The following is a 25,716-nucleotide window of genomic DNA, read 5'->3' as shown; positions in this document are numbered from 1 at the left end:
GTCTCTGAATTCTAAAGTGGAACTGAGAGCTTTAAAAGCAAGAGCAGAAATCTCAAGCAGTTTTAAGCACTGTACTATACTGACAAAAGTGCAGACAGAAACAAAGTGTTTCCTCTTACCAACTTCTGTGTTTCCTACTACAAGCTTAGCAGAAGGGTACTGAGCTTTCAGAGACACCAGTTCCTTAAGGGTTGAGGGCTGAAACCACATCACACGATCCCCTTTGAAGCACAGCTGCTCTCGTGGTTTATTATTGTGAGTCTGTGGAAACAACAGATTTAATGATACACTCAGAATCTCCACTTTCTTTATTTGTTGCTGCAAACAAGCAGAGACATTTTATCACATGTGAGCATACAGCCATGAATTTAAGAACAAGCTAATTTAAAATGTTTAAGATATAAACCAGGGCTGGGCAACATAGCCTGCACCAGGGGAGACAATCTGCCTTAAAAACAAGACAGATGAAGAACATGCACCTTGTTTATTGGCTGTTTTGCACTTCCCAGAAGCTTCCTGAAGCACTGTTCACTTCGTAAGCAAGTATTTCCAGAGAAGATAACATAGGCCCGTTACAGACGGGCCCTTCCAGCGTCCCTCATCACGTGCTAGGGGTTGACCGAGGACCTAGCATCCACACCGGCCTCACCCCAGCACGTGACGGGGGCGTAATAATGGCGGCGCCCTATACACACGGGCACTGCCATTATTACATGCCGGACGCATAGTGTCCGCATGCCATGCCCCGGATATGACGCCACGAGTGCGCGAGTAGCGCCTCGCAGCGTCACATCCAGGGCACAACAAGAAGCGCCATTTTGGCGCTTCTTATTTGCAGCGCGGAGGAGTCACGCGGTTTGGCTGCTGCGACTCCTCCACGCTGCAATCGGCAGCGGCGCAAGACCACCCCTTCTGGGCAGTCTGTAACGCGCCTAAGTTAGTTTATTGCAGAAAAAACAACAGTCCTGTCATACAATAAAAGCTAACAAATTTTATTCAGCCTAAGCTTTCATAGTTGGTCATCACTTCATCAGATATGTGGAGCATTGCCTCATCTGGCAAATATTTACGGGCATGTTTGTGTGGGTGGGGTGTGGGGGGGAATAGAAATGCAACAGGTACAGTCATTAATAATTACCTTAAACAAGGATGTTTACAAGGCTTCCTCTGCACCTAGCTGGCTTCTCCAACAAGATTCCCCTGTGCCTTGTTGTAAGAGTAATGCCAACTTTTCCTTATGCCACTGTGTCGCCACAATTTTCTGAAGAGGGTTTCAGGGGAGGGCCAGTTTAGCCCTATCCTGCCACCCACAGAAGCTGCTTACAAATGATTTAAGTTTATCTTAAGAGTACACACAGAGGTCAACAGGGGCAATCAAAACTTTCTATGGTGTGAGAAATGCTGCAAGAAATGTGTTTGACCCTTTAAGAAGGAAATGCACCTACCAACAACTCTGGAGGAAATATAGGCTCCTGTGTAGGGTCTAAGGGCTGAAACTCAGATGGACTGAACAAAGCTGAGGATATCAGCTCCTGCAAAAGATAAATTGCTGTCAATTAATACAATTGCCATTTCTTCAACACAGTGGTCTCATATCTTATTCAGGCATACCTTGGCTAATATAGTCTGTAGTAAACCATCCAAAATAGCCTAAGCAGAGAAAGAATAGGATTCGAATCTAGCTGATCCTACTATAGCTGTTTGGATGCCTTTCTACAATAGGCAAGGTAAACAGCAGATGCTTCTGGAATCCCTTACTAAGCAATTGTGAATAACAAAACGGAGGCAAGAGGAAAGCAGAAAACCTGCTCCACCAGCTACCACCAGCATTTAAGGAAGCACAAAATAAAAATTTTAAGAAAAGTGAAAGATGCATACACTTCAAAAGAAGCTTTCAGCTGGTCTCCATCAGGTTCAACCTGTTCTTCCTTATTTCTGCAAAGCTTACCTGACCTAGTTATTCCATTTCAATTGTAAATATTGTTAGATTTTGATAAAACGTTTCCTGGAATATGTTTAACTGCTCTTCTTTTTGTCATGTTGGAACCTATTCTTTTCATACAATTTCTGTTTCTGGTATCAAATTTTCTCTTAAAGAAGTAATATCCAGGAACATATCTATGCCATTAACTGAGGTATACCTGTACGTGAAAATGCTTTCTTTAAAATAAATCTTGTCATGACTAAACTAAAAGAAAACTAAGTGAAACCATCATTTTCATGTTTTTTAGGCTTTTGTGCCTCAATAGGGCTGCCTTCTTTAGCAACAACAAGGACTTAAACATTTGTTTTAAGCAGTAATGGCTATGCAACTTCTAGATATTTTCCAGCTGGAGAGATAGACTGATAAATATGTATTCTATTATCATCATAGTAGTAACAATGGTCTGTATTACATTGAATCTTCACGGCTCTGGAACTGGAACAACTGAGGTATAGCACTCATGACACCCATTCACAGTAATCCACAGGCCTGGTCCCTCCAAAGTTCTGCCCAGCATTCCAAAATCTGTTTTTAATCTGTTGGGTGGCTTGGCTTCTCTTTGCCATGGGGTGTTGTCCTATATGATATCACCACCAACTAACTGGTTTCATTGATTCAGCCAGCCTCCCACAAGCTGGCTTCTTGCTTTCCTCATGTAGGACAATTGGGGAAATAGGAACAATTTATCAGGAAGTGAGTAGACTATTGCATCATAGTGAAGCAGGTGTAGTGGAAGATGGCTTTCATGTCTTGGAAAGGTAAGGCCCATCAGGTGGGTCCTTGCCCTTCCTGGTTCATTCCTGGCTTAGTGGGTAGAAGGAGAGATTAATGCCTTGCTTCCCTCAGAGGGAGAGAAGAGGCAGGCACAGCTCCACCATGTATAGGCCCAGAGGCAGATAAAAGGCCCTCCCTCCATTTTAACTGTTGCTATCTTGGCCTCAGAGGGAGAGAATAGGCAGACACAACTCCACCATGCCTAGCCCCAGAGGCAGATAGAGGACCTTCCCTCCATTACAACTGCCACTCTCCTGGCCTTGGAGGGACAGAAGAACTGGCGGTATCCACCGGACGTGATCCCCCTCACCACTACCATTCCCTTCTCCTTTTGTGTCATGTCTTTTTAGATTGTAAACCTGACAGCAGGAAACTTACAATCTGTAAGCCGCTCTGAGAGCCTTTTTGGCTGAAGAACAGGGTATAAATACTGTAGGTAAATAAATGTCTGTAAGGTGTTGAATCTGTTTAGGGTTTTAATTTTAAATAGCCTTGTCCATAAGTGCTGAACTTATCTTGGAGCTGGGATTCAACACCATGAATAGCTCCTTTGAAGTCCAGATGATAGATAGATAGATAGATAGATAGATAGATAGATAGATAGATAGATGAGCTTTTATCAATGATTGTTTATGTCATTCCACAACAGAACAAGGATAAATATCCTTCTGTCTGGAATGCAGTACTTACTGTATTGTCTTCTTTTCCATTCATGCAACAACTTGAACCATTGACTATTTTTTTACCACATCCCTGATCCTATTGGGAAAAGAAACAAAACAAAGTGTAATGTTTAATAAAGTACTGTCATAAAATCCAATCCTTTTACAGACATTCAGATGAATTTATTACTGTTATTACTTTCCATTTTGAACCTCGTGTATAAGGTCACCTCCTGAGATTTTATATGGACACACACAGAAGTAATCTATTTTTAAAAAAGAGGAAAAATATAACAAATATATATATTCTTTATTCTGAAAAACAATGGCATGACATCCAACACTATATAAAATGATCCCACACTAAATTAAAGTATGTTCTGTATTATTAATATATAGTATTAATATTTTCATTATGGTGACAAACCATATGGTACTTAACCATTCTGAACACAGATTGTATATTCAAAGTGGTCATCCCTGGACTAACACCAATCCTTGACAATTTTCCAAGAAAGAATCAACTGTACCAATGAGCACAAAGTTAATTCTGCTCCCTGGCTCACAATAGTTGCTGGTCCTTCATATCGGATAGCCTGGTATATTGACTGATGGTGTGTTGACTAATTTTCACATAGAAGCTGTATTTTTCACAGTGGTTTGAGAAGAAATATATAAATAGAACTAATCTGTGGTTGATGGGTAGAGTGTCCTTTACAAAGTATTCAGTCTTAATGAGACTTTGATCATACTGATGCCAAATTAAACAGCACTAGATCAAAAACAAAAGCATGTTTTATGCAACTTTTGTAAATAAATCCTGAATATGTGCATTGCACTATGTGCTTTTCACTTGCATTCTTGTCTTTTTAATGTTCCATCTCATGTTATCTCTTCTTCTAAAGAAGATTTTGGTAATGTTTTAAAGAGCACTTCAAGATGGGTGGGGGACATCTGTTTCAATTTTATCCCCCCCCCCCGAAACTATTTATTTGAAATAAATCTCCATCTTTAATTTAGATTAATGACTAACTCCAAGTGAACTGCCCACCTGTCACAAAATCTACAAGATAACATTTCTAGTTTATTGAAGCCATACCTATTCAACAATACTGAAATAAACTGGCTCAAAACTCTTTCCCTCTTTCAAGGGAACCCCATGAACTTTAGCTTTGTGAAGGAGGAACTAGATACAGTAATTCTTAAGAAAAATTATTCACCTCAGCAGTTGTTGTAGTTAATATTATTACTTCATTCATTTATAAGCCTTTTCCAATATTGGACTCAAGATGACTTATGGAATATTAAAACCAGAACAGATTTAAAACATACAAATACATCAGTAAAATATATGTAAAAGTTATGTTTAAAAGGAATTAAACAATCTACAGCATTAAAATCACTTAAATAGTCTTTACAAGAAAAGTTATAGAAAAAGAGTTTCTAGAATTCCTTGGAGTAACCCATAACAGAAAAATTATATACAGTCAGCCCTCCACATTTGTGGCTTTGATTTTTGCAGATTTGATTATTCATGGATTTGATTAATATGTTCCCTCTAAGAATCTCTAGGTCCTTCAGCATGGCGCTGCCAGACATTGACCATAAAGTTACACTGGAGAACCTAGAGATTCTTAGAGAAAACACTTCTCTAGACATGTGTAGGTCCTCCAGTGCAATTCTATGGTCAACATACACCTAATGTTGGCCACAGAGTTGCACTGGAGCACCTAGAGACTCCTAGAGAGGTGTTCTCTGAGATAAAAAACATAGTGGGTTTTTTTTATTGGCAGTATTTCCACTCTCACAGGGGCTCTTGTCCCTAGCCCCAGCAAATATGGAGGGCCCACTGTATAACCAATATTAATGTGTAACATCTAAAGATTCAGCCTGCAGGTTTGGGCATATTGCAGCCCATTGGCCTAATTTTAAAAGTCTTCTGAAAGCAATATATTCAGATTGGGCAGCAAAGAATAGAGGAGAAAAAAGGCAAGAGAGATGAGGTTATGCAAAAGACAAGGAGAGACAGAAAAAGGAGGGACTTCTTCTCATTTTAGATCTGGCCACATCTAATGTTGGCCTGCATCTTATGAAAGATTACCCAAAGGAATGAGACCCACAAAAAGAAAAGAGGACCCAGTTCACACCCTTCCATTAAAGATATCAACTTCTTGTCTCTATAACATATACTTCCTCCTATTCAATCAAAGCACCTAGTATGGAGATTCCATGCCATCTTTCATCCAAGACAGGCATAGACTTGCTTAGTTTCAGCAAGAGGACAACACTATACATGAATATTCTCTGCCCTCTTCCCCTCTTCCCCTTTAGTGAAGGTTTTTGGAAAAATATCTTTTCTGTCAGTGTAAAATGATTCTATCTAATCTGTAGCACAATAGAAAGCTGTTCTGTTCTGCAATGGTTTGGAAGGCCTACGTGATGTCCTCTGCATCTGGAACTTTTCAAGTAAGAACTACTCTCATTAAAATTTAAATGCTACTTAGAGATGTAGTGCATGCTCTAGATACCCAAAAGCATGATGAATGCCATTAGATACCCAAAAGGCATGGTGAATGACACACTTAATGAAGAATCATCATCCCTTTACATAGGAGACATCAGGTGACTTCCTCCTCTTTTCCCATGACTTGGCCACTTGTATGAAATGCTGAGTAAATATGTATAATGATTAAACTTTGACTGTATTAAGTGTGAAATCCTATGCATTCATAACTCAAATGAAAGTCCAACTACTTGGCAGTAGTTTTTTGTGGGTTTTTCAGGCTATGTGGCCATGTTCTAGAAGATTTTCTCCCTGACGTTTCACCAGCATCTGTGGCTGGCATCTTCAGAGAATGCCAAGTGATGGAAAACTCCAGTGCTGCTGTTAAACCCCCCCCCCCAGACCTTGAATTAACATATCAGAATATACCTACAAATTCAAATTGATTTCATTGTCATTCCCTCTCACAGAAGAATCCCTGGGAACTCTATTTGTAAGATGGCTAGGAATCTTTAACAGAATTCTCAGCAAACTACAATTGCAATTATAAAGCAGTCCCTCCAGCACAGAGCACTGAGCAACTCTTGTGAATGAGGACAGTGTGTATGGTGCAGAGGAGAGGAGGATTCCTGAAGTTGAGGCACCTTCTATGAACAGAGAGAGCCCTTTCACTGGCAGAAGACAGATCCTGAGTCCAAGCTAGAGTTGCTGGGTCTCAAAGGTAGTAAAATTAATACAAAATAGTTCTCAGGGCAAGGGGGGGGGGAATCTCAGGGCAAGAGCATTGCCTTGAAAAGTATAAGAATATATGTTTTCTTTGTTCTTTTTTAGAAATATTTTTCTTAATTTTACAAATAACCATTAATTTTAAAGCAAAACTAATATCAACATATATCATCTTGCTTCGTATAATTAATTTTTGATTCCTAGAAATATTTAAAGGGTTTATAAGCCAACCAACATGTTTACCAAACTTACCATAGCATTCTCCTTCCTAGCCATACAGCAACCTAGGCCATTAACATTTCTTCTACAACATTCCCAGTCCTAAACAGAAAGAAATTGTTAAAAAGAAACAGTCTATTAAACCACCCTTTAAGATGGTAACAACACAAACTCCCAGTGTCCATTGCTGGATATTGGCCCTGCTGGAAGAGAGGGAATGACATCTACAACAGCTATAATGTCACTTATTCTCAATGGAATTTAATGACACAGATTTAGAAATCTATGCAAACAAAAATGCACTTCATTGTACAGACACAGACATTTGCTTAAGACTGAGCAAACCTACTGGATCATCAAATCCATTCTGTTTCACAACAAGGGTGTGTTAAACCCAACTTTTGAGGTTCAAGGCTGCTTTCGAGATCCCCCTTGGCAATGTCTGTTTTTAAAAATGGCAAAAAGCAGTAAACTGACTTTTGCAGGGTTGTAGCTCCAGTGAGGAGAGGTAGAAAGAAAAGCACTGTTCCCTAAATAATACTTCTGCTCCCCAATGAAGTTTTCCTTCCATTCCCAAATTTCTACCGTTGTAGTAACTTAAAGCCTCACTGGAGCACTTAGAAATAGAGTTTAGGCATCTAAACAGGAGGGCAAGCAAAGTCACCCGGGGGATGTGAACACAACAAATGTAAGGATAGAATAAGTGCGATGTCATCTGAAAATCTTATCATGATAGTGCAATAAGAATGTGTCACATACACAATAATGACAATGTTGTGTGATAATCTTTGTGCAATCCACAGTGTTGGGGAAATTAGATGTAGGCTGAAAGTCAAATTTTATCTAATAATGGTCAAATTTCATAACATAACTATGGACTATAACACACACACACACACACACACACCAGAAGTAATTTAGTTTTGGATATAGAAGAAAAGATTCCAACTGTAAACTGGGTCCATCATGATTTATACACACACACACACACACACACACACACATATTTAACACACTACCTAAGAAAAACTAGTCTGGTTTCATCACAAATCTTTTTTCTGTCCTTACCTTTGCAAATGTCCGGTATCCCTCTAAAATAGGCCTGTATCCTGTACAGCGGCAGAGATTTCCTAAATTGTGCATTCAGATTGCAAAGATTATGATTCACATGTGGTACAGGAAATGGAAAACTACTTTTTATTATGACTGTGATCTACCACAGAAGATACTACAATGTACATGCAAATGGGAAATTCAACATGAGAAGAAAGAGGGTTCTGAGATTCTTAGGAAGATGGGACTCCACTTTAAAGTCAGCAGGTCAAAACTCCCAACCACTACATAATACAAAATCAACATGAATTGACTTCCAGTCATAACTTTTAATATGTATTTTTCCCTGTTACACAATTACTAATTAGTGCATTTTTCATATTAGTTCAATGTGCACAAGGAGTCTATGAGGATCAGATATAAGGGATTGGGAAATTCTATATAGTATTTTTTTTCTCCTTGTATATCATCATAAGATTTGTTCTATTTTTAAATGACTACATCATTTAAAAATTATGTATTTAATATGACTTTATGCACTTATTATTAAAATGTTTATACCCTATCCTATATCAAAGGATCAATAAAAATGCCACAACAACTGAACTGCCTGGTGGGAGAGGATTTAACTTTCTTAATTTAGCTAGGTTGATTGAGCAGAGTGTTAGAAATAACACTGGACAGGTCAACAAGATACAAACAATATTTACCTTGAAAGGCATCTTCAATTTCTTCCATTTTGGGTTGAGGTTGATTGCGAAGAAGTGTGTACATGGACATGACAATGCCAGGGGTGCAAAAACCACACTGTGATCCATGACTTTTTGCTATTCTTTCCTTCAAGAAGAAAAAATCTTTAGTTTTTATTAGCCTGTTATACATAATCCTGTTATCCAGTAACAGTTTCCTAAATCACTTTAGTTGCTCTGGGGCTGAGTGAAATTTTATTGAAGATGGATAACCTGAAGAAGGGATAACATTCTGAGACCTTATTCATTAAGTAGTATAATAATTAATTACATCTGCTGTGGTATTTGTAAAAACTATTGTCTTGTGGCATATTTAAAGACCAACTAATTTATTATAGCATAAGCTTCAATGGACTACAGTCTAATTCATGGTATACAAAAAGTGTTCTCTTGAGTTACAGATACAGGTGCACATGATATGCAATGAAGTTAGGAAAAAAGGAAAATTGCAGAAATTGCAGACACCAATGATTGTTTTGTGAATGATCACTGTAAATAATTTTCACAATGTATATTTTCTGCATTTTATCTCCTTCTGACGTGTGTGTGTGTGTGTGAGTCAGAACTTCTTCCACGTCATATGTTTGCAATTTGGTCCCTAGTGCCTCTTCCTTTTCTGAACGCCGCTTGCACCTCTGGATTTTCTCTACCCATGTATGGCTGGAGTGTGTGTTGCAGAATTTTGAGAATAATTTTACTTTCATGGAAATCAATGCTATGATCCTATAATTGCTCCAGTCTTTTGTCTCTCCTTTTTTGTGGATGAGGATGTATATCGATCATTTCCAGTCTGTTGGCCACTATTTTGTTTATGGCTTAGGTACAGATTGTCTAAAAGACTGTATTTCCCTTTAAAGCCTCCCCAAGTTTTCAGATGTTCAGGGGAGGGCTTTCTCTTGGTCCCACCATCTGAAGAGAAAGCAGAAAGCTGGGTTATGACTTAAATTATTTATTTTAAAAAGCTTACCTGTACTGGGTGCAGCCTTGTCTTTGTACTTCCTATGCCTTCAACAGTAGTTACTGCTACATGGTGAAGGGCACAGAGAGGAAATAAGCATGCATTTGCAGAATAGTGTCTAGAAGTTATGTATTAAGGACGTTGTACACTTTGTAACATGTGGCAGTAACCTTAAACAAGGGTAAGAAAAGCATGAATGACCAATGGTTATGACTGAGTTATTAGCCTTACACTGAAACTACATACATACTATCTAGAACAGTGGTTCTCAACCTTGGGGCCTCCAGATGTTTTGGACCTCAGTTCCCAGAAGTCCCAGTCAGTATGCTCATTGTTCAGGAATTCTGGGAGTTAATATCTCAAAAATCTAGAGGACCAAATGTTGAGAACCACTGATCTAGAAGGAAATGGATCCTACTAAACAATACTGATGTTCATGTAAATATTGTAGTCAAATGTGCAAGCTTATGGCAGAAATCTAAGTCATCGTGGCTTCAAGGGCCTGCAGAAACCAGCAGCTCAGCACTGTGCATAGGAATGCAGGGTGTCACTCAAACTATGAAATAGTTTGCATTCCCATCAACACAACTCAAAGACAGGCACTGCATGCTGTGTTTGCATCAGATGCATATGTTTCCAGTACAGGAAGAGATTCCTTATTCAGAGAACTGCTTTGATACATATGTGTCTCCCATTCCATCAGAAACCTCAACAAGTTCCCCTTGAGAATTTTCTCTCTCTCTAAATGATAGAACAGTATGGAACTTTTTCCAGTCAAAGACTGTACAAATTATTATGGCTAACATTCAAAACATAAACTACCAGTAGGTTTTTGTTTTGTTTTGTTTTTTGGGGGGGGGGGGTGTGAATCTTTTGGCAGTCCTAAGATATATATTTGGCCTAAGACATACTTTTCCTATTGGAAAGAGAGGATAAACTATGAAAAGACTCAAGTTGCACCCACACTGTAGAAATAATCCAGTTTGACAAGACTTTAACTGCCAAGGCTATGGGAATTCTGGGAATTGTAATTTGTTGTGGCACTGGAGTTCGCTGAAAAAGAAGGCTAAATGTCTTATAAAGCTACAATTCCCAGAATTCCATAGCATGGAGCCATGGTAGTTAAATTGGTGTGAAACTGGATTATTTCTGCAGTACAAATGCATTCCTAGACAGAATGACCCTGTAATTCCTGCAGAGTTGTACCTTTTACTTTTCAAAAGGGGGGGGGGGAATGTCACATTTCATTTTTACTGAAGACTAAATGGCAAAATACGTCATATCATGTGAAAGAAACATTGACCTGATATAGCAAATAGAGCTGCCAAAGGTGCAATGGATTTAATAAGCACTGCCTTCGTTTGTTTCAAGTAATGTTATGAAATTATGCCAGCAGAAGAAGATGACTTAAATATATTTGAATAATTGTAGATTGTTGTACCATAATTAATAAAAATAAGATATCCCCTGAAAATAAGCCATAGTGTGCCTTCTTGAGGAAAAATAAATATAAGACAGTGTCTTATTTTCGGAAAAACACAATATGTGTTATAACATGGAAACTTTTCATTAGGACCACCAATAACTTCTTCAGTCGCTAGAACAACCAAATAATTGTTTATGTCAGTAGCATCAAAGATATTACCAATATGCAAATATATGATACATTGGAAGGATTTTTCTTTTATGGAATTTTTGTCAGTGAATCCTTCTGTGATCCAGAAAGGAGCTAATGTTTGAAAGGGAACACACTGTACACAAGAACATTCTTTCATCCATGAAGTGTCTGTCTTCAGACACTTGCCCTACATTCAAGATGTGGTCTTCCAATTTTTCACATGTGCTTCAAAGGATACATGATTTTCTTTTGGAAATTGTCAAACCTGGAAATCATAACTGTGCAGGCACCACATCCACCTTCTCCACAGCCCAGCTTGGTTCCACATAAACCCACTAACGGAATTGTGGTTAAGGAAAATACACTGACACAGCAAATAACTAGAAATGCATATAACTAGACATTCTAATCATCCTAACAACCCCAGTTTTGTCCCAGAAGTGCAGAGGGAAAGTCCAAGCTATTTGGATTGTCCAAGACTGTTGCTGTCTGTAGTAATTAGTGAGCAAGGAGTGGAGAGGAAGATGCCAGCCACAGATGCTGGCGAAATGTCAGGAAGAAATTCAGCTAGAACATGGTCACATAACCGAAAAAAACCCACAAAAAACTATGGATGCCGGCCATGAAAGCCTTCAACTTCTAACTGGATGATAATTGTTGGGATCCTCTCTTTTTTCCCTTTTTGAAAATGGGGACAACATTTGTCCTCCTCTTGTCTGCTGGGAATTCTGTTCTCCAGTTCTCAAAGATTATTGCCAATGGCTCCGATATTATATTTGCTGGTTCTTTTAATACTTTTGGATGTAGTTCATCTGGTCCTGGAGACTTATATTCGTTTAGATTAACCAGGTATTCATGTACTATCTCTTTAATTATTCTGTGCTGAAATTCCCCTATTCTGTGCTCTTCTCCATTATCCTCAGCTTGAGCACCCTTTTCCTTTTATGAGAAGACGGAAGCAAAGGTGTTGAGTAATTCTGCCTTTTCTCTGTCCCCCGTTAGCATTTTGCCATCTTCTCCACACAGTGGCCCTACTGTTTCCTCCTTCTTCCTTTAGCTGCGGACATACCCCCAAAAAGCCCTTTTTGTTGTTCTTAACCTCGCTAGCAAGCCTGAGTTCATTCTGCACTTCAGCTTTCCTGACTTTACCCCTACACATGTTCGCTATTTGTTTGAATTCCTCTTTGGTGATTTCCCCATTTTTCCATTTCTTATCCATGTTCCGTTTAAAACTTAGCTCAGTTGAAAGTTCCTTAGTCATCCATCCTGGTTTCTTGAGACATCTCCCATTTTTCTTACTCAATGGAACTGTTTGAAATTGTGCCTTTGGTATTTGAGAAACTCCCATCCATCACGGACTCCCTTCTCTTTTAGTATTCCTGACCATGGGATCACCCCCAGTATTTCTCTACGTTTACTAAAATCGGCTTTCCAAAAGTCTAGAATGCGTGTCTGACTATGCCTGGCTTCTCCTTTCCTTTTTATAACATACTCTAGGAAAACATGATCACTCCCACCTAAGGATCCCACTACTTGCACTCCATTAACTAGGCCATCCCTGTTGGTTAGCATCAGATCCAAATAGCTGATCCCCTTGTTGCCTCTTCCACCTTTTGGACAATGAAATTGTCTGCAAGGCAAGTGGTGAGGATTTGGCTGAGTTTGACTTCCAGCAAATATCAGGATAGTTGAAGTCTTAAGCATAATTCTGACTAACTCAGGAACAGGATTTGCAGATGCTAACTTCTCTGGTTTCAATCAACTATTAAACTTCATCAGATAAACATGTTTTTATCTTAACCTTTTAAAATCTCTTGCAGTACTTGTCGTTCTATATCAGATACATTTCCTTCGAAGGTAAGTTAGCAGAGTGGTTTCTGGATCCACATTTTTCTCCACCACCTGAAAGACAAGAAACATCACTTCTGAAAACTTGTCTATGTCTATACGCTACAGCTAATATTGGAAACAAGATAAATTATGCCATGTACCAGAAATTGATAGCATTTGGGGAGGTCAGACAATTCTGACATTTGCCAGTAAATCTCCCAAATCATTACATACCTTGATAAACAGACATTTTTCTGCACAATCCTCAGAATTTCATTATTCATTACGTTTCATTATTATTGTCAGTGGCATTTAGGTTCATTTCCTCTGACCCATGGCTTTTTGAAATTTTATCTTGTTATCTTTATTTCTATTTCTGTTTATGAAAGTGATGCTATCCATTAGTGGAAAAAGTAAACAATTGTTTGTCTTAAAATTAAATGAAGGCATGATGTTCTTATGGAGGTTCTCAAATTAGGGCTACAAATGAAGAAATGAAAAGTGGGCAGTGGCCCATTCCACACGGGCAAAAAGTACATGCTCGGCACGTACTAGGGTTACAAAAGGGCATCCCTTCTGGACACCCTAACCCTAGTACGTGCCAAGCACGTACAAAATGACGGCACCCTTTCTACATGGGCACCACCATCTTGATGTCACAGATGCTTAGCGTCCGCACATTGTGGCTCACTTATGACGCCGCAAGTGCGCCATTGGCGCCTTGTGGTGTCATGAGCGCACCGCCAAAAGAAGCCGCTTTTTGGGACTTCTTTTTCGGCCATAGGGAAGCATCGCCACTTGGAGGCTGAGGCTTCCCCACGGCAGAAACGGAAGCGCCGGCAGACCGTCCTTTTGGGGTGGTCTGTAAAGCGCCAATGTTTCCCTGGAAACTATTCCCAAAGATGTGTCATCCTGTCGAGAACCGGCATCATATGAGGGTCAGCATCATATAGTGGTTTGAGTGTTGGCCTAGGACTCTGGGAAAACAGGATATTCAATTCCTTCTCACCCACAAAAAATCCACTGCATGACCTTGAGAAAGTCACACTTTCTCAGCATCAGAGGAAGGCAATAACAACCCCTTCTGAACAAATCTTTCCAGGAAAACTCCATGATAGGTTCACCTTAGGGTCACCATAGGTCAAACACACAACAACAACAACAACAGAGGGACAGCCAAGTTTACCTTCCTTTTCAGGTTCAAGACAACATTTCAGAACCCTGCAGTAGTACAAGCCTTTGTTCAGGCTGCTGCAGATATTGCAAAGCTAAGGGATGAGGCTCATATATTATGTCAACATCAAAGTGGTACATTTCTTCCTACATTCAGTGAAATATAGCTAGGGCCTGAGTAAACAAGTTTATTTATTGCTTCAAGGTAGACTTTGTGGCACCTGAACTTATACTGTACTGAACTCCGAAAGTCTTGGCTTAATACCTCGTTTGGCTGTGCCATTCCTACTTCCAGCCATTTTCCTAATGGAAACATTTTTCAACATTTCCCTATAATCGATTCTGCTGTCCAGTTGCTGCTTTCCTGTCACTTGTATTTCCTCACAGGCTAATTCTAGGTATCTACAAACAGTAGGCTGAACAACTTCCTATGAAGCATTGGTTACATTCTTAGAGATTTTCTGCCATTTCTAAGTGTTCCACAAGGACTGAGCCATCACACAGTTCTCTTCTCTCTTTCCAAAGTGAACCCTAGTATCCATAACATATTTCAAAATAGAAGAAATTTTACAGGCCAAGTACATGTAGTTACTTTGCAAAATATAATAGGCCAGGGGTCGGCAACCTCCGGCCCACGGGCCGGATGCGACCCGCGGAGGCCTAGCGACCGGTCCCTGGCTGCTGTTCCTGCCGCCGCTGCCGCAGCAGCTGCCCATTGTACCTTTTCGCCGCTCTGGGCGCCGCCATATTGGGCGGCAAAATGGCAGCGAAGTCTCACGTGACCTCCCTCGAGGTCGCGAGAGAGTTCGCCGCCATTTTGGGCGAAAAAATGGCGGCGCCCATAGCCCCAGAGGCCCCAGCGAAGGCAACGGGCTTCCCAGGGGCCTGCTGCAGCTGACGGAGCCCTCCTGGAGGACCCCAGCAAAGGCAACAGGCCTCCCAGGGGCCCGCTGCCACCGTCGGAGCCCTCCTGGAGGGCCCCAGCAACGGCAAAGGGCCTCTGGGGTGGCCCCCTGCCGTCGCCGGAGCCCTCCTGGAGGGCCCAGCGACGGCAGGGGGGGGCCCCTGGGAGGCCGCCGTTAACTTCGTTGGGGTCTTCAGGAGGGGCTCGCGCGGGCGGCAGCGGGCCCCTGGGAGCCCGTTGCCTTCGGCTGGGGCCTCCAAGAGGGGCTCCGACCGCGGCAGCAGCTGGGCCGTGGGCCTGGGAGGCCATTTGCCATCACTGGGGCCCTCCAGGAGGGCTCCTGCGACGGCAGCGGGCCTCCCAGCGGCCGTTTGCCTTCGCGGGGTTCCTCCAGGGGGCCTCCGGCAGCGCAGCAGGCCTCTGGGAGGCCCGTTGCCTTTTGCCTTCGGGGTCCTCCAGGAGGGCTCGTGCCAGCACAGCCCCCCCCAGCGGCCGGGCAAGCGGGCAGCAGCGGCCCCTGGGAGGCCAGTTTGCCATCGCTGGGGGGCCCTCCACAAGGACTCCGACGGTGGCCGTGTGGCCAGTGGGCCCCCTCGGCAGGCCAGTTGCCGTCGCTGGGGACCTTCGGGAGGGGGCTCCTGCGGCAGCGGCGGGGCCTCTGGCATCAGGGGCCGGGAAAGATGGTGAGGGCCTCCAGCTTCCCGGCCCCTGACAGGGCCTGGGGCCCCCGCAGGGGCTGGCAAAGAGGAGGTGGCCTGGCCCCTGAGGGTGGGGAAGCTCCGCCCCCAGGGGTGGGAACTCTGCCCCGGGGTGGGAAACTCTGCCCCGGGGTGGAAGCTCCGCCCCCCAGGGGTGGAGGCTCCCCCCCGGCGGCCGCAGCCCTGCCCCCCGGGGGGTGGGTGGAAGGCTCCACCTCCCCGGCTTCGGCCCCCCCAGTTGTCTGAGAGGGACAGCAACCCGGCCCCCCCCGGCCAAAAAAGGTTGCCTCCCCCGTAGTAAGGCTATATATTCAGCAATTTTCTGTGTGTTTTATGGGACACGGTGGGTGTTACATATTCTGTTGTCGGTGAATCTTTCTGTTGTATAAAAACCCAAGTAAATACACTATCAGACTAGAGCTGGGGGTTCCACCAAAACAAAGAAATCATAAAATCATAAAATCCGGAGTGATCAGTTGTAGAATGGCTCATGAGATTGGAATCATAGAATCATGCAGTCTAGGTTGGGGAAGAGACCGCAAGGGCCATCCAGTCCCAACTCCCTGCCATGCAGGCAATCCAAATCAAAGCATCCCCAACAGATGGCCATCCAGCTCTGTTTAAGACCTCCGGGGCCAAGGAAGAAGACTCCACTACACTCTGAGGGGTGTGTTCCTGTCGCGAGCACTGTCGCACCTTACTGTCAGGAAGTCCTCCTCTAATGTTCAGGTGGAATCACTTTTCTTGTAGCTTGCATCCATGTTCCGGGTCCTAGTCGGTCCTGGCTAGTCTCAGTGAAGCAAGTGCAAACAAGTCAGCTCCCTCCTCCGTATGGCATCCCTTCAAGTATTAAACAGGGCTTCATATCACCTCTTAACCTCTCTCTTCTCCAGGCTAAACATCCCCACCTCCTAAGTCGTTCCTCATAGGACATGGTTCTAGACCTTTCACCATTTTACTTGCCTCCTTTGGAAGCAGTTCAGTTTTCAACATCCTTTTTGAATTGTGGCGCCCAGAACTGGACACAAATTCCCGGTGGGGCTGACCAAAAGCAGAAATAGAGAGTGGCACATTACTTCTCTTGATCTGATACAATACTTTTACTGATGAGCAGCCTAAAATTGCATTGGCCTTTTAGCTAGCTGCATCACATGTTCACATCATGTCAGCTGCGGCTCTACTTGGACTCCCAGATCCCTTTCACACGTAGCTCGTTTCAGCCAGTGTGTCTCCCATCCTATATCTGTGCATTTTATTTTTCCGCCCACTAAGGCAGTACGACCTTGATTCTCCCTGTTGAAGTTCATTTTGTTAATGTGGCCCAAACTTTCTAGTTTGTTCAGGTCATCTTGAATGTTGATTGTCCTCTGGAGTGTAGTGTTAGCTACTCCTCCTAATTGGTGTCATCTGCAAATTGATAAATGCTACCCAATTCTGTCATCCAAGTCGGTATGATAAAGATGTTGAATAGCACTGGGCCCCTGGACAGAGCCCTGTGGGACCCCACTGGTCACTCTCCAGGAGGAGAAAGGAGAGGAGCAGTGCCATGTTGAGCACCCTTGGTTCGGCAGTCAACCAATTACAAATCCATGTAACAGTTGCCTTGTCTATCCCACTTTATAAGCTTGTTTACAAGAATGTCAGGGAACTTTGTCAAAAAACCTTACTGAAATCAAGATATACATATCCACAGCATTCCCTTCATCTACAAGCTAGTAATTTTATCAAAGAAAGAGATTAGATTTTGTCTGGCTGTTTCTCTGAAACCCGTGTTGACTTTTTGTGGTTATGGAATTACCTTCTAGATGTTCACAGACTCTCTTTTTAATGATCTGCTCTAGAATCTTTCCTGGTATTGATGTCAGACAAACTGGACGATAATTGTTTGGATCCTCTCTTTTCCCCTTTTTGAAGATGGGAACAATGTTTGCCCTTCTCCAGTCTGCTGGCACTTCTCCTGTTTTCCAGGAGTTCTCAAAGATTATTGCCAATGGCTCCGATATTACTTTTGCCAGTTCTTTCAATACCCTTGGATGTAGTTCATCTGGTCCTGGAGATTTATATTCGTTTAGATTAACAAGTTATTCCTCTACTATCTCCTTACTTATTCTGTACTGAAATTCCCCTATTCTGTCTTCTGCTCCTTTATCCTCAGGTTGAGCACCCTTTGCCTTTTCTGAGAAGACTGAGGCAAAGAAGGTGTTGAGTAATTCTGCCTTTTCTCTGTCTTCTGTTAGCATTTTGCCATCTTCTCCACGCAGTGGCTCTACCGTTTCCTTCTTCTTCCTTTTGCTGTGGACATATCCAAAAATGCCCTTTTTATTGTTCTTAACCTCTCTAGCAAGCCGGAGTTCATTCTGCGCTTTAGCTTTTCTGACTTTACCCCTACATGTGCTTGCTCTTTGTTTGAATTCCTCTTTGGTGATTTCCCCATTTTTCCATTTCTTATACATGTTCCATTTAAAACTTAGCTCAGTTGAAAGTTCCTTAGTCATCCATCCTGGTTTCTTAAGACATCTCCCCTTTTTCTTTCTCACTGGAACTGTTTGAAATTGTGCCTTCAGTATCTCTCCTTTGAGAAACTCCCATCCATCCTGAACTCCCTTCTCTTTTACTATTTCTGACCATGGGATTACCTCCAGTATTTCTCTAGGTTTACGAAAATCTGCTCTCCTAAAGTCTAAGATGCGTGTCTGACTCTGCCTGGCTTCTCCTTTCCACTGTATAACAAACTCCAGGAGAACATGGTCACTTCCACCTAAGGATCCCACCACTTGCACTCCATTAATTAGGTCATCCTTGTTGGTTAGGATCAGATCCAAAATAGCTGGTCCCCTTGTTGCCTCTTCCACCTTTTGGACAATGAAATTGTCTCCAAGGCAAGTGAGAAATTTGCTAGCCCTGAAGGATTTGGCTGAGTTTGACTTCCAGCAAATATCAGGAGAGTTGAAGTCACCCATCACTACTACATCTCTATTTTCTGAATGTGTAGTTATCTGTTCTAGAAAGACATCTTCCAAATCCCCAGTCTGACTTGGGGGTCTGTAGCAGACTCCCACAATATGAGAAATGATTTCAACAAATAACCTTCACTCTAACTTTGGCTGCATCTGCACAGCAGAATTAATATAGTTTTATCCCACTTTAACTGTCATGGCTCAATATTATGGAATTCTGGGATTTATCATTTTATGAGATATTTAACCTGCTGTTCGAGAGCTTTGGTGCTCCTGCCAAACTACAAATCCCAGAGTTTCCTAACATTGAGCCATGGCAGTGTTAAACTGCATTATTTCTGCTGTGCTAATACAGCCTTTATTTCTTGGAATAACCTCAGAGATTTTGTAGCATGTTGACTTGGAAGTAAAATTCTATAAAGGATGCTCTATGACAGTGGTAGTGAAAGTGTGGTCTTCCAGATGTTGTTAGATGACAGTGAAAGGAAAGGAAGTCAAACAGCAGTTGGAACACTGCACTTTGCTGGATCTGCTTTTATATAAAGCATCTTGATCTTTTGTGTAAGCCATCCTTATTTAAGTCTTAAAAATCCAAATATGCGGACAAATAATTTCCTGGTAATTTAAGTTTAGGAATACCGTGACCTATTGTGGTGTTCTATTTTTGATAAGCCTACTTCAGTTACTATCCTTTCTTTGCAAGGGTATTTACCTTTACTGTACCTAAAAGAAGCTGTTGCATGAATTATCTGCCTACTCTGTAGAGGTGTTTTCCCACTGTAGATATTCCACCATAATATAAGTGTCCCCCCTCAGTGAGTGGCAAAGGAAGCCACTTATAATAGTGGTAGTGGTTTTCAGTTTTTCTGAATGCAAAGGGCAGAGCAGAAGAGTGCTTTCTTTGAAATGGAAGCTACTTTGATTCTTTCCCCTTAAATATTCCTCACTTTTATACTGAGGAAGGAGGTTATCGTACCTGCAAATCCCGCCAAGATAGATGTAGGATTGAAAAGTGAAAAACAGGTGTTATTGCATGCAGCTGAGGTTGCAGACAGGTTACACTTTCCTGGCCTCAGCTGCATGTGATAATACCCGGTTTTGACTTTTCAATCCAGCGTCTATCCTGGCAGGATTTGCAGGTGTGATAATCTCCGAATCCCAGCTGGATACACTACGGTGAGAGTGTCTAAGCATGTCTTTCCATTGCAGAAATAATGCAGTTTGATACCACCTTAAGTGTTGTACCTCCATCTGAAGATGCCAGCCACAGATGCTGGCAAAATGTCAGGAATAAACCCTTCTAGAACATAGCTACATAGCCATGAAAGCCTTCGTCTTCTCCTAATGTTTTGGCTTGAAATTGTAGGCCTCCACAGAAGGCAACAGATCACAACCAGAATTTAAAAATATATAATTCAAATGAAAGTGTTGCTCTTGATTCATCAAAAAAATTCACCAATGACATTGAAATGTGTTGTTTTAATTGTTAAATAACAATAGCATTTTAATCAATGATTGTCATTTGTCATGATTTAATTAATTACTGGCCAACTTTGTATGTGTGTATGTGTCTTAAGGGCACCTGTCCACTATGACAACCCCACGAACTTCACAAGATTTTCTTAAGCAAGGAATACTCAGAGGTAGTTTTGGCAGTTCTTATATCTGAACTATGGCCCACAGCAGGCCAACTTAATAATCTTAATTTTTTTAATCATTTGGCAAATTCATTTTATAAAAAAAAAATTAATAACAAGAAGTCAATTTTCTTTAACTGCTCAACAACATTTGAGTTCTAACACTGTTTCTGAACTCTGGTCCCAACACAGCCTTTCTGCTGTTGCCTCTTTCTATGTTCCTGGCCATGGGAACTGTGTTTTTGCTAGGTCCCTCAAGGCAGCATTTGCCCCTTAGTAAACTGCAGCCTGAAGCATTTTCTTTAGTCTGATTTACTTCTTGGTAACTAACTAGAGTAATGATTTGCATCCACACCATACTGGTGGCTGGAAAGAAACATCAACCACTACTACTCCCAAATTTTACACATTTCCTTCCTACTTTTAAGATGTATTGGATGGGAATAGATGAGAATTTTATTTCATTTCTATAAGAACTTCCTAACATTTTACACAAATGCAACAGAAAGATTTTCACCATTTGAACGTGGGAGAAAGCAAAACTGAAAGGCTTGCCCATTCCCAGTATACCTGAAGGTGAGTTGGGGGTTTTTAGAACTGAGAATTCTTAATCTGAAGATTTCCACACAACTAAGCATTAAGGGTGATTAATTTTGTTTACTCTTAACTATTCTCTTTAGCAGTACTTTGAAACTTTGCCCTTAGGTTAAATGAACAAAATTCCTTCCTGCTTGTCTTCCTGGCTGTAGGACATGGAGTTCTCTTTTGTTACTAACTGATTATGTAAGTTCATTTCTTAAGCACTTGCGTATGGTGATGTGACCATGTGCCCTTGCATATTATCATTGGATAAATGTTTTCATTGATGTTTATTTAGCCTAGAATGGGAGGAGAGACAAAAGAAAGTACTTCTGAGCACAGCACAGCTCACTGCCACAGCATAACAGCCACTAGATCAGATGATTTTGGTAGAGGAGGATAGGACTTATTCAGGGGCAACGGATCTATCAACTTGGCTAATGCCCTTGAGATGAGAGTCCATACTTCAGGGGAATATCACATTCTTTTGAAGCAGAAGCTCCAAGGTTCAATCATTTCTGGGTAGGGCTAGAATCCTTCCTGAAACCCTGGAAAGCTGAGCTAGATAGCTGAGCTATGTCATCAATACTGGGCTACATAGACCAGTGGCCTGATTCAGGATAAGGCAGTTTCCTTCTTTATGATATTCCTAGGGGCTTTCCAGACGGCCCTTTGGGACGTCCGGAGGACGTCCCATTTTAAAAAAGGGGCGTCTCTTTTAGACGCCCCTGGGCCTCGTACGGACTCCGTCCGTACAAGATGGCGCCGGCCTTTCTACATGGCCGGCGCCATCTTTACGCATCGGACGCACAGCGTCCAGACGCGTCGCGCCGCTGCTGACGTAGCGAGCGCGCCCCTGGCGCCTCGCTACGTCGCAAACGCGACGCAGAAAGAAGCTCCATTTTGGAGCTTCTTTTTTCGGTCCGCGCGGGAGTCGGGCCGTCTATAGGCTCCGGCTCCCCCGCGGACCTTCTGGCGGCGGCGGCAGACCGCCGCAAAGCGGCGGTGTGTAGCCCGCCAAAGTGACTATTTTTCTGACCACCTTCTACTGAGCAGCAAAAAGTAAGAGAAGGTAGTTGTTATGTGCCCTCAAATCGGCTGACTTACGATAAGCCCGACATATGGTGTGGGGGTGGATATGGGAGTTGTTGTTGTTGGCAAAACGTATTATTATTCTTAGGCTGAGTTACTGAAGCTTGTCCAAGGTCATCTAGTGGGTTTCCATGAGCAAAAAAGGATACAAATGCTAGGCACTTGGAGTCCTAGTCCAGCACTGAAACCACCATCTACACTGGTTTCATTAGGGAGAGGGTTACTGCTTCTCAGTTCTTATGAGCTTTCCTGAATGCACCAGACAATTGAAGGTAGAGACTGCTCTACACTGGTTGTTCATGCAACCCATAGGACATGTTCAACAGCATGACCACAATTCTAGTGGAAATATTTTTGGTCTATTTAGAGTCCAACTATGCAATGCATTAAAAATGTCTGACACCATCTTGTTTTGTTATCTTTGCTTACAACAACATGTGAGGATCTACATGTTGTTACAGAAGTGGGGTTACAGCAGAAGGGATGGCACTCTTTTAACTTTTTATCCCTATACTATGATCTCATTGAAAATCCTCTTTGAAGAAAACAGCATCCCTATGAGCCGTCACTATGGTTTGGAAAGCTAACTGCTTAAATTACTTTTTCCCACTTCTCAAAAACACATTAATCAGCTGTTTTATCCACTATCAAATGGCATTGCCATGCTACCACAGGACAACAAGAAACATGCTGATTTTACATAAAAAAAAATCAAACAGGTGCTTAAAGCACATCAAAGTTGACTGATTATCGCTATCACTTGTATTCCTCTATAAAAGCCATATCTTATCATTTGCTCCCTATCATTCAGCTCTCCAAACTTAGAAGTCATACACAGCAAACAATACTGTTTACTGCAATGTCAGGCTGCCAGGAGTACAGACAAAATAACCTTTCCCATCGTGCTGCAGTGCAACGTATCATGTTCTGTTCCAGTTTTTCAGTCAACATTCCCAGGAGGTGTGTTGAAATGCTCCACCCATACTTTCCACCCGTACTTCCAGCCTCTTGTTCCGGCAGCGTTACACAATGACAATCCATTCCTTTCCAAAAAAATTTTTTGCAAGAGTCCAGCCTTGAGAGGTGCAGGTTATCAGGACAAAACTAAGAGTTTTCTGTTGAAATTTGTTCCTACTTTAGTAAGCAGATGAACAAAACAAATTATCTTTTAAACATGACTCTCCAGGGTGGTGGATTAATATTTGATGCACTTGAAGAAACTATGCAGACAATAGGTAGATCATGTAAAAAACAAGCTAAAAGGAGAAGGCATATGGTCAAGTAAAATGCCCCTCATTAGAAAAGTCAGATAAGGCCAAAAAAAAAAAAAACCCCTAAGGGAGGCCCTTTTCTCTACCCCACCACCCTCACAGGCACATCTGCACAAATGCAGAAGAGATCCTTCTCAGTTTCTGCCTCCCAGACTCTGAAACATCCTTCCCAGAGAGGTTAGACAGGCACCTTCCCTGCAATCATTCCACAGACAGGTGAAGGCCATTCTGCCTTTGAAGACTGATTGTAGAAGGCCTGTCCTACCTAATCAATGTGCTGGTTTCTATTTGTTGTGCAGCTATGAGAAATAGAGTGTGTGTTTGTATGTGTGCATGTGTGCCTGTTTGCTTTAATTTTTGTTTTAACTGTTTCTAATTTTTTGACAATTTATTCACTTTTTTGCATTTTGCATTTTTTGCATTTTGTGAATTTTGTGAATTTTAACTATATGTTACTTAATCTGTTGTAAAACAGTTTGAGTTCGAAACTGGGGAAAAGACAGGCTATAAATTAACAGCAGCAACAACAACTAGCCCAGGGTGGACAGCTATGGAAAATTAGGAAACATCATTAGCCCTTCAGGAAAACTTGCTACTGCTTATATATTTGCCCCTAAACACCCTCTATGGCACATGGAGGCATGTTCCTGGGCCCTCCCAGAACCCTAGAGGGCATTTGGGGACAAAAAGGCAAAAATAAATTTTTGAAATTGTTGGTTTGATCCCTGAAGGGTCCAAGCGGGTACCAAACATGTGGAAATGCCACATACAGTCCTAGACACCATTTCTGCAGAATTTAGAGCAAAAGAAAAAAATTCCAAAAGCATATTTATTTTGCCCAGGTTTTTTTACCCTTTTGGGCCACAAAAATGGCCCCACTTTGCCCATCCCTGATCTACACAGATGTAGAGAATTTGCTACCAAACTATATGTGTGTGTGCCTTCAAGTTACCTGGAGACCTATGGCAACCCCATGAATTTCAGAGGACAAAGCTTGTTTTCTGCTGTTTCAGAGACTCAGACACAGAGCAATGAATTCAAACTAAAGGAAAAGAAATTCCACCTAAATATAAGGAAGAATGTCCTGATGGTAGGAGCTGTTTGACAATGGAATATGCTGTCATGATGTGTGGCGGAGTCTCCTTCTTTGGAGGTTTTGAAACAAAGGCTAGATGGCCATCTGTTGGGAGTGCTTTGATTGTGTATTCCTGCATGGCAGGAGATTTGACTGGATGGCCCTTCTGCTCTCTTCCATCCCTATGTTTCTATGAATCCCCTAAACATCTATGCTCCCAACAAATCTGGCTGGAGGATTCTAGAAGTTATGATCTCCCCACCCAAAAAATAAATAAATAATCCCAAGCTATGACTTTCCTTTCCTTTATTTTCCTTTTCTTTCCAGTGTAATACATGTAGAATGGGCACTGAAGAGATATGAGAAACTTGGGATGACAAAATTCTTACCTATCCCCTTCCCACATAAGCAAAATCCCAGCACAGATATTCCACTTTGCTAACCAAATCCTCAGAGCCACCTAGGGCCAAAGGACGTGTCTCTGTTAGGAAAAAAGGTGACAGCAGATCAGCTCTGTGATTTGCTACTATAACTCAGCCCCATCTCCACCCCCAGCCCTTCCCAACTCGGCAGTGCACAAGGAAACTCTCCAGAGCTGCAAATACACAAAGGTACAGCTATCTCTTTATGAAAATATTGTGCTGTGTAGCACTGAGGTGTCCCATCTCTTTTCTAGGACTTGTCAGCTGAAAACACAGGCAGGGGAAACTGAATTCTATCATTTTGAATCAGATTAATGCAAACACCAAAAAAGAGGTGCTAATTTGATTCAGTTCATGTCTTGCAATCCTGTGGCAAAGCCAAGCAAACCTGACTACTTGAACATAAGCGTATATGTCCTGTTGTTAAAATTCATAAGAAATTGAATAATCCACCTGTCACCCAGCTGTGGCACGCAGTTATTTCTGTAGTAATTGCTAGCACTGATCTCTCTATGCAGTGTGGGAATGTGTTGTGGGTTTGTGGAGGATGCTTTCTTTGCTTTTATAATTTAATTCAGTGTGAGTCAATGTGGCAGCAATTGCCTGGTGCTTTTCAGACAGGAAACATTCAAGTTTCATTTATTCCTGGTTTTACAACGAACATTCTGAAGCATGAAAAATAGTTATTTCATTTATGTTTTCTGAATCATCTTGTCACAAAAGGCACAGAAAGTAATTGGAATGCATGTCATTTGCATGCATGCTATTTCATTGAACAGGCATAGATAGATAGATAGATAGATAGATAGATAGATAGATAGATAGATAGATA

At 41.8% G+C, this 25,716-nt stretch overlaps 1 protein-coding gene across 1 annotated transcript in view; it reads right to left on the bottom strand.

Annotated features, from left to right (window-relative positions):
• The window catches only part of XDH (xanthine dehydrogenase), a 77,993-nt gene that overhangs the window by 51,585 nt on the left and 692 nt on the right, over positions 1-25,716 (bottom strand). Inside the window, 9 exon segments of the mRNA XM_042455403.1 lie at positions 120-261; positions 1,446-1,532; positions 3,449-3,517; positions 6,902-6,970; positions 7,937-7,998; positions 8,632-8,758; positions 9,638-9,746; positions 11,485-11,581; positions 13,091-13,148. Coding sequence (XP_042311337.1) covers positions 120-261; positions 1,446-1,532; positions 3,449-3,517; positions 6,902-6,970; positions 7,937-7,998; positions 8,632-8,758; positions 9,638-9,746; positions 11,485-11,581; positions 13,091-13,148 — 820 coding nt within the window.

The sequence above is a fragment of the Sceloporus undulatus genome, chromosome 1, assembly GCF_019175285.1.
Source record: "Sceloporus undulatus isolate JIND9_A2432 ecotype Alabama chromosome 1, SceUnd_v1.1, whole genome shotgun sequence".
NCBI lineage: Eukaryota > Metazoa > Chordata > Lepidosauria > Squamata > Phrynosomatidae > Sceloporus > Sceloporus undulatus.
The sequence above is the reverse complement of the archived record's forward strand: the minus strand, read 5'-3'. Positions and strand labels throughout refer to the sequence as shown.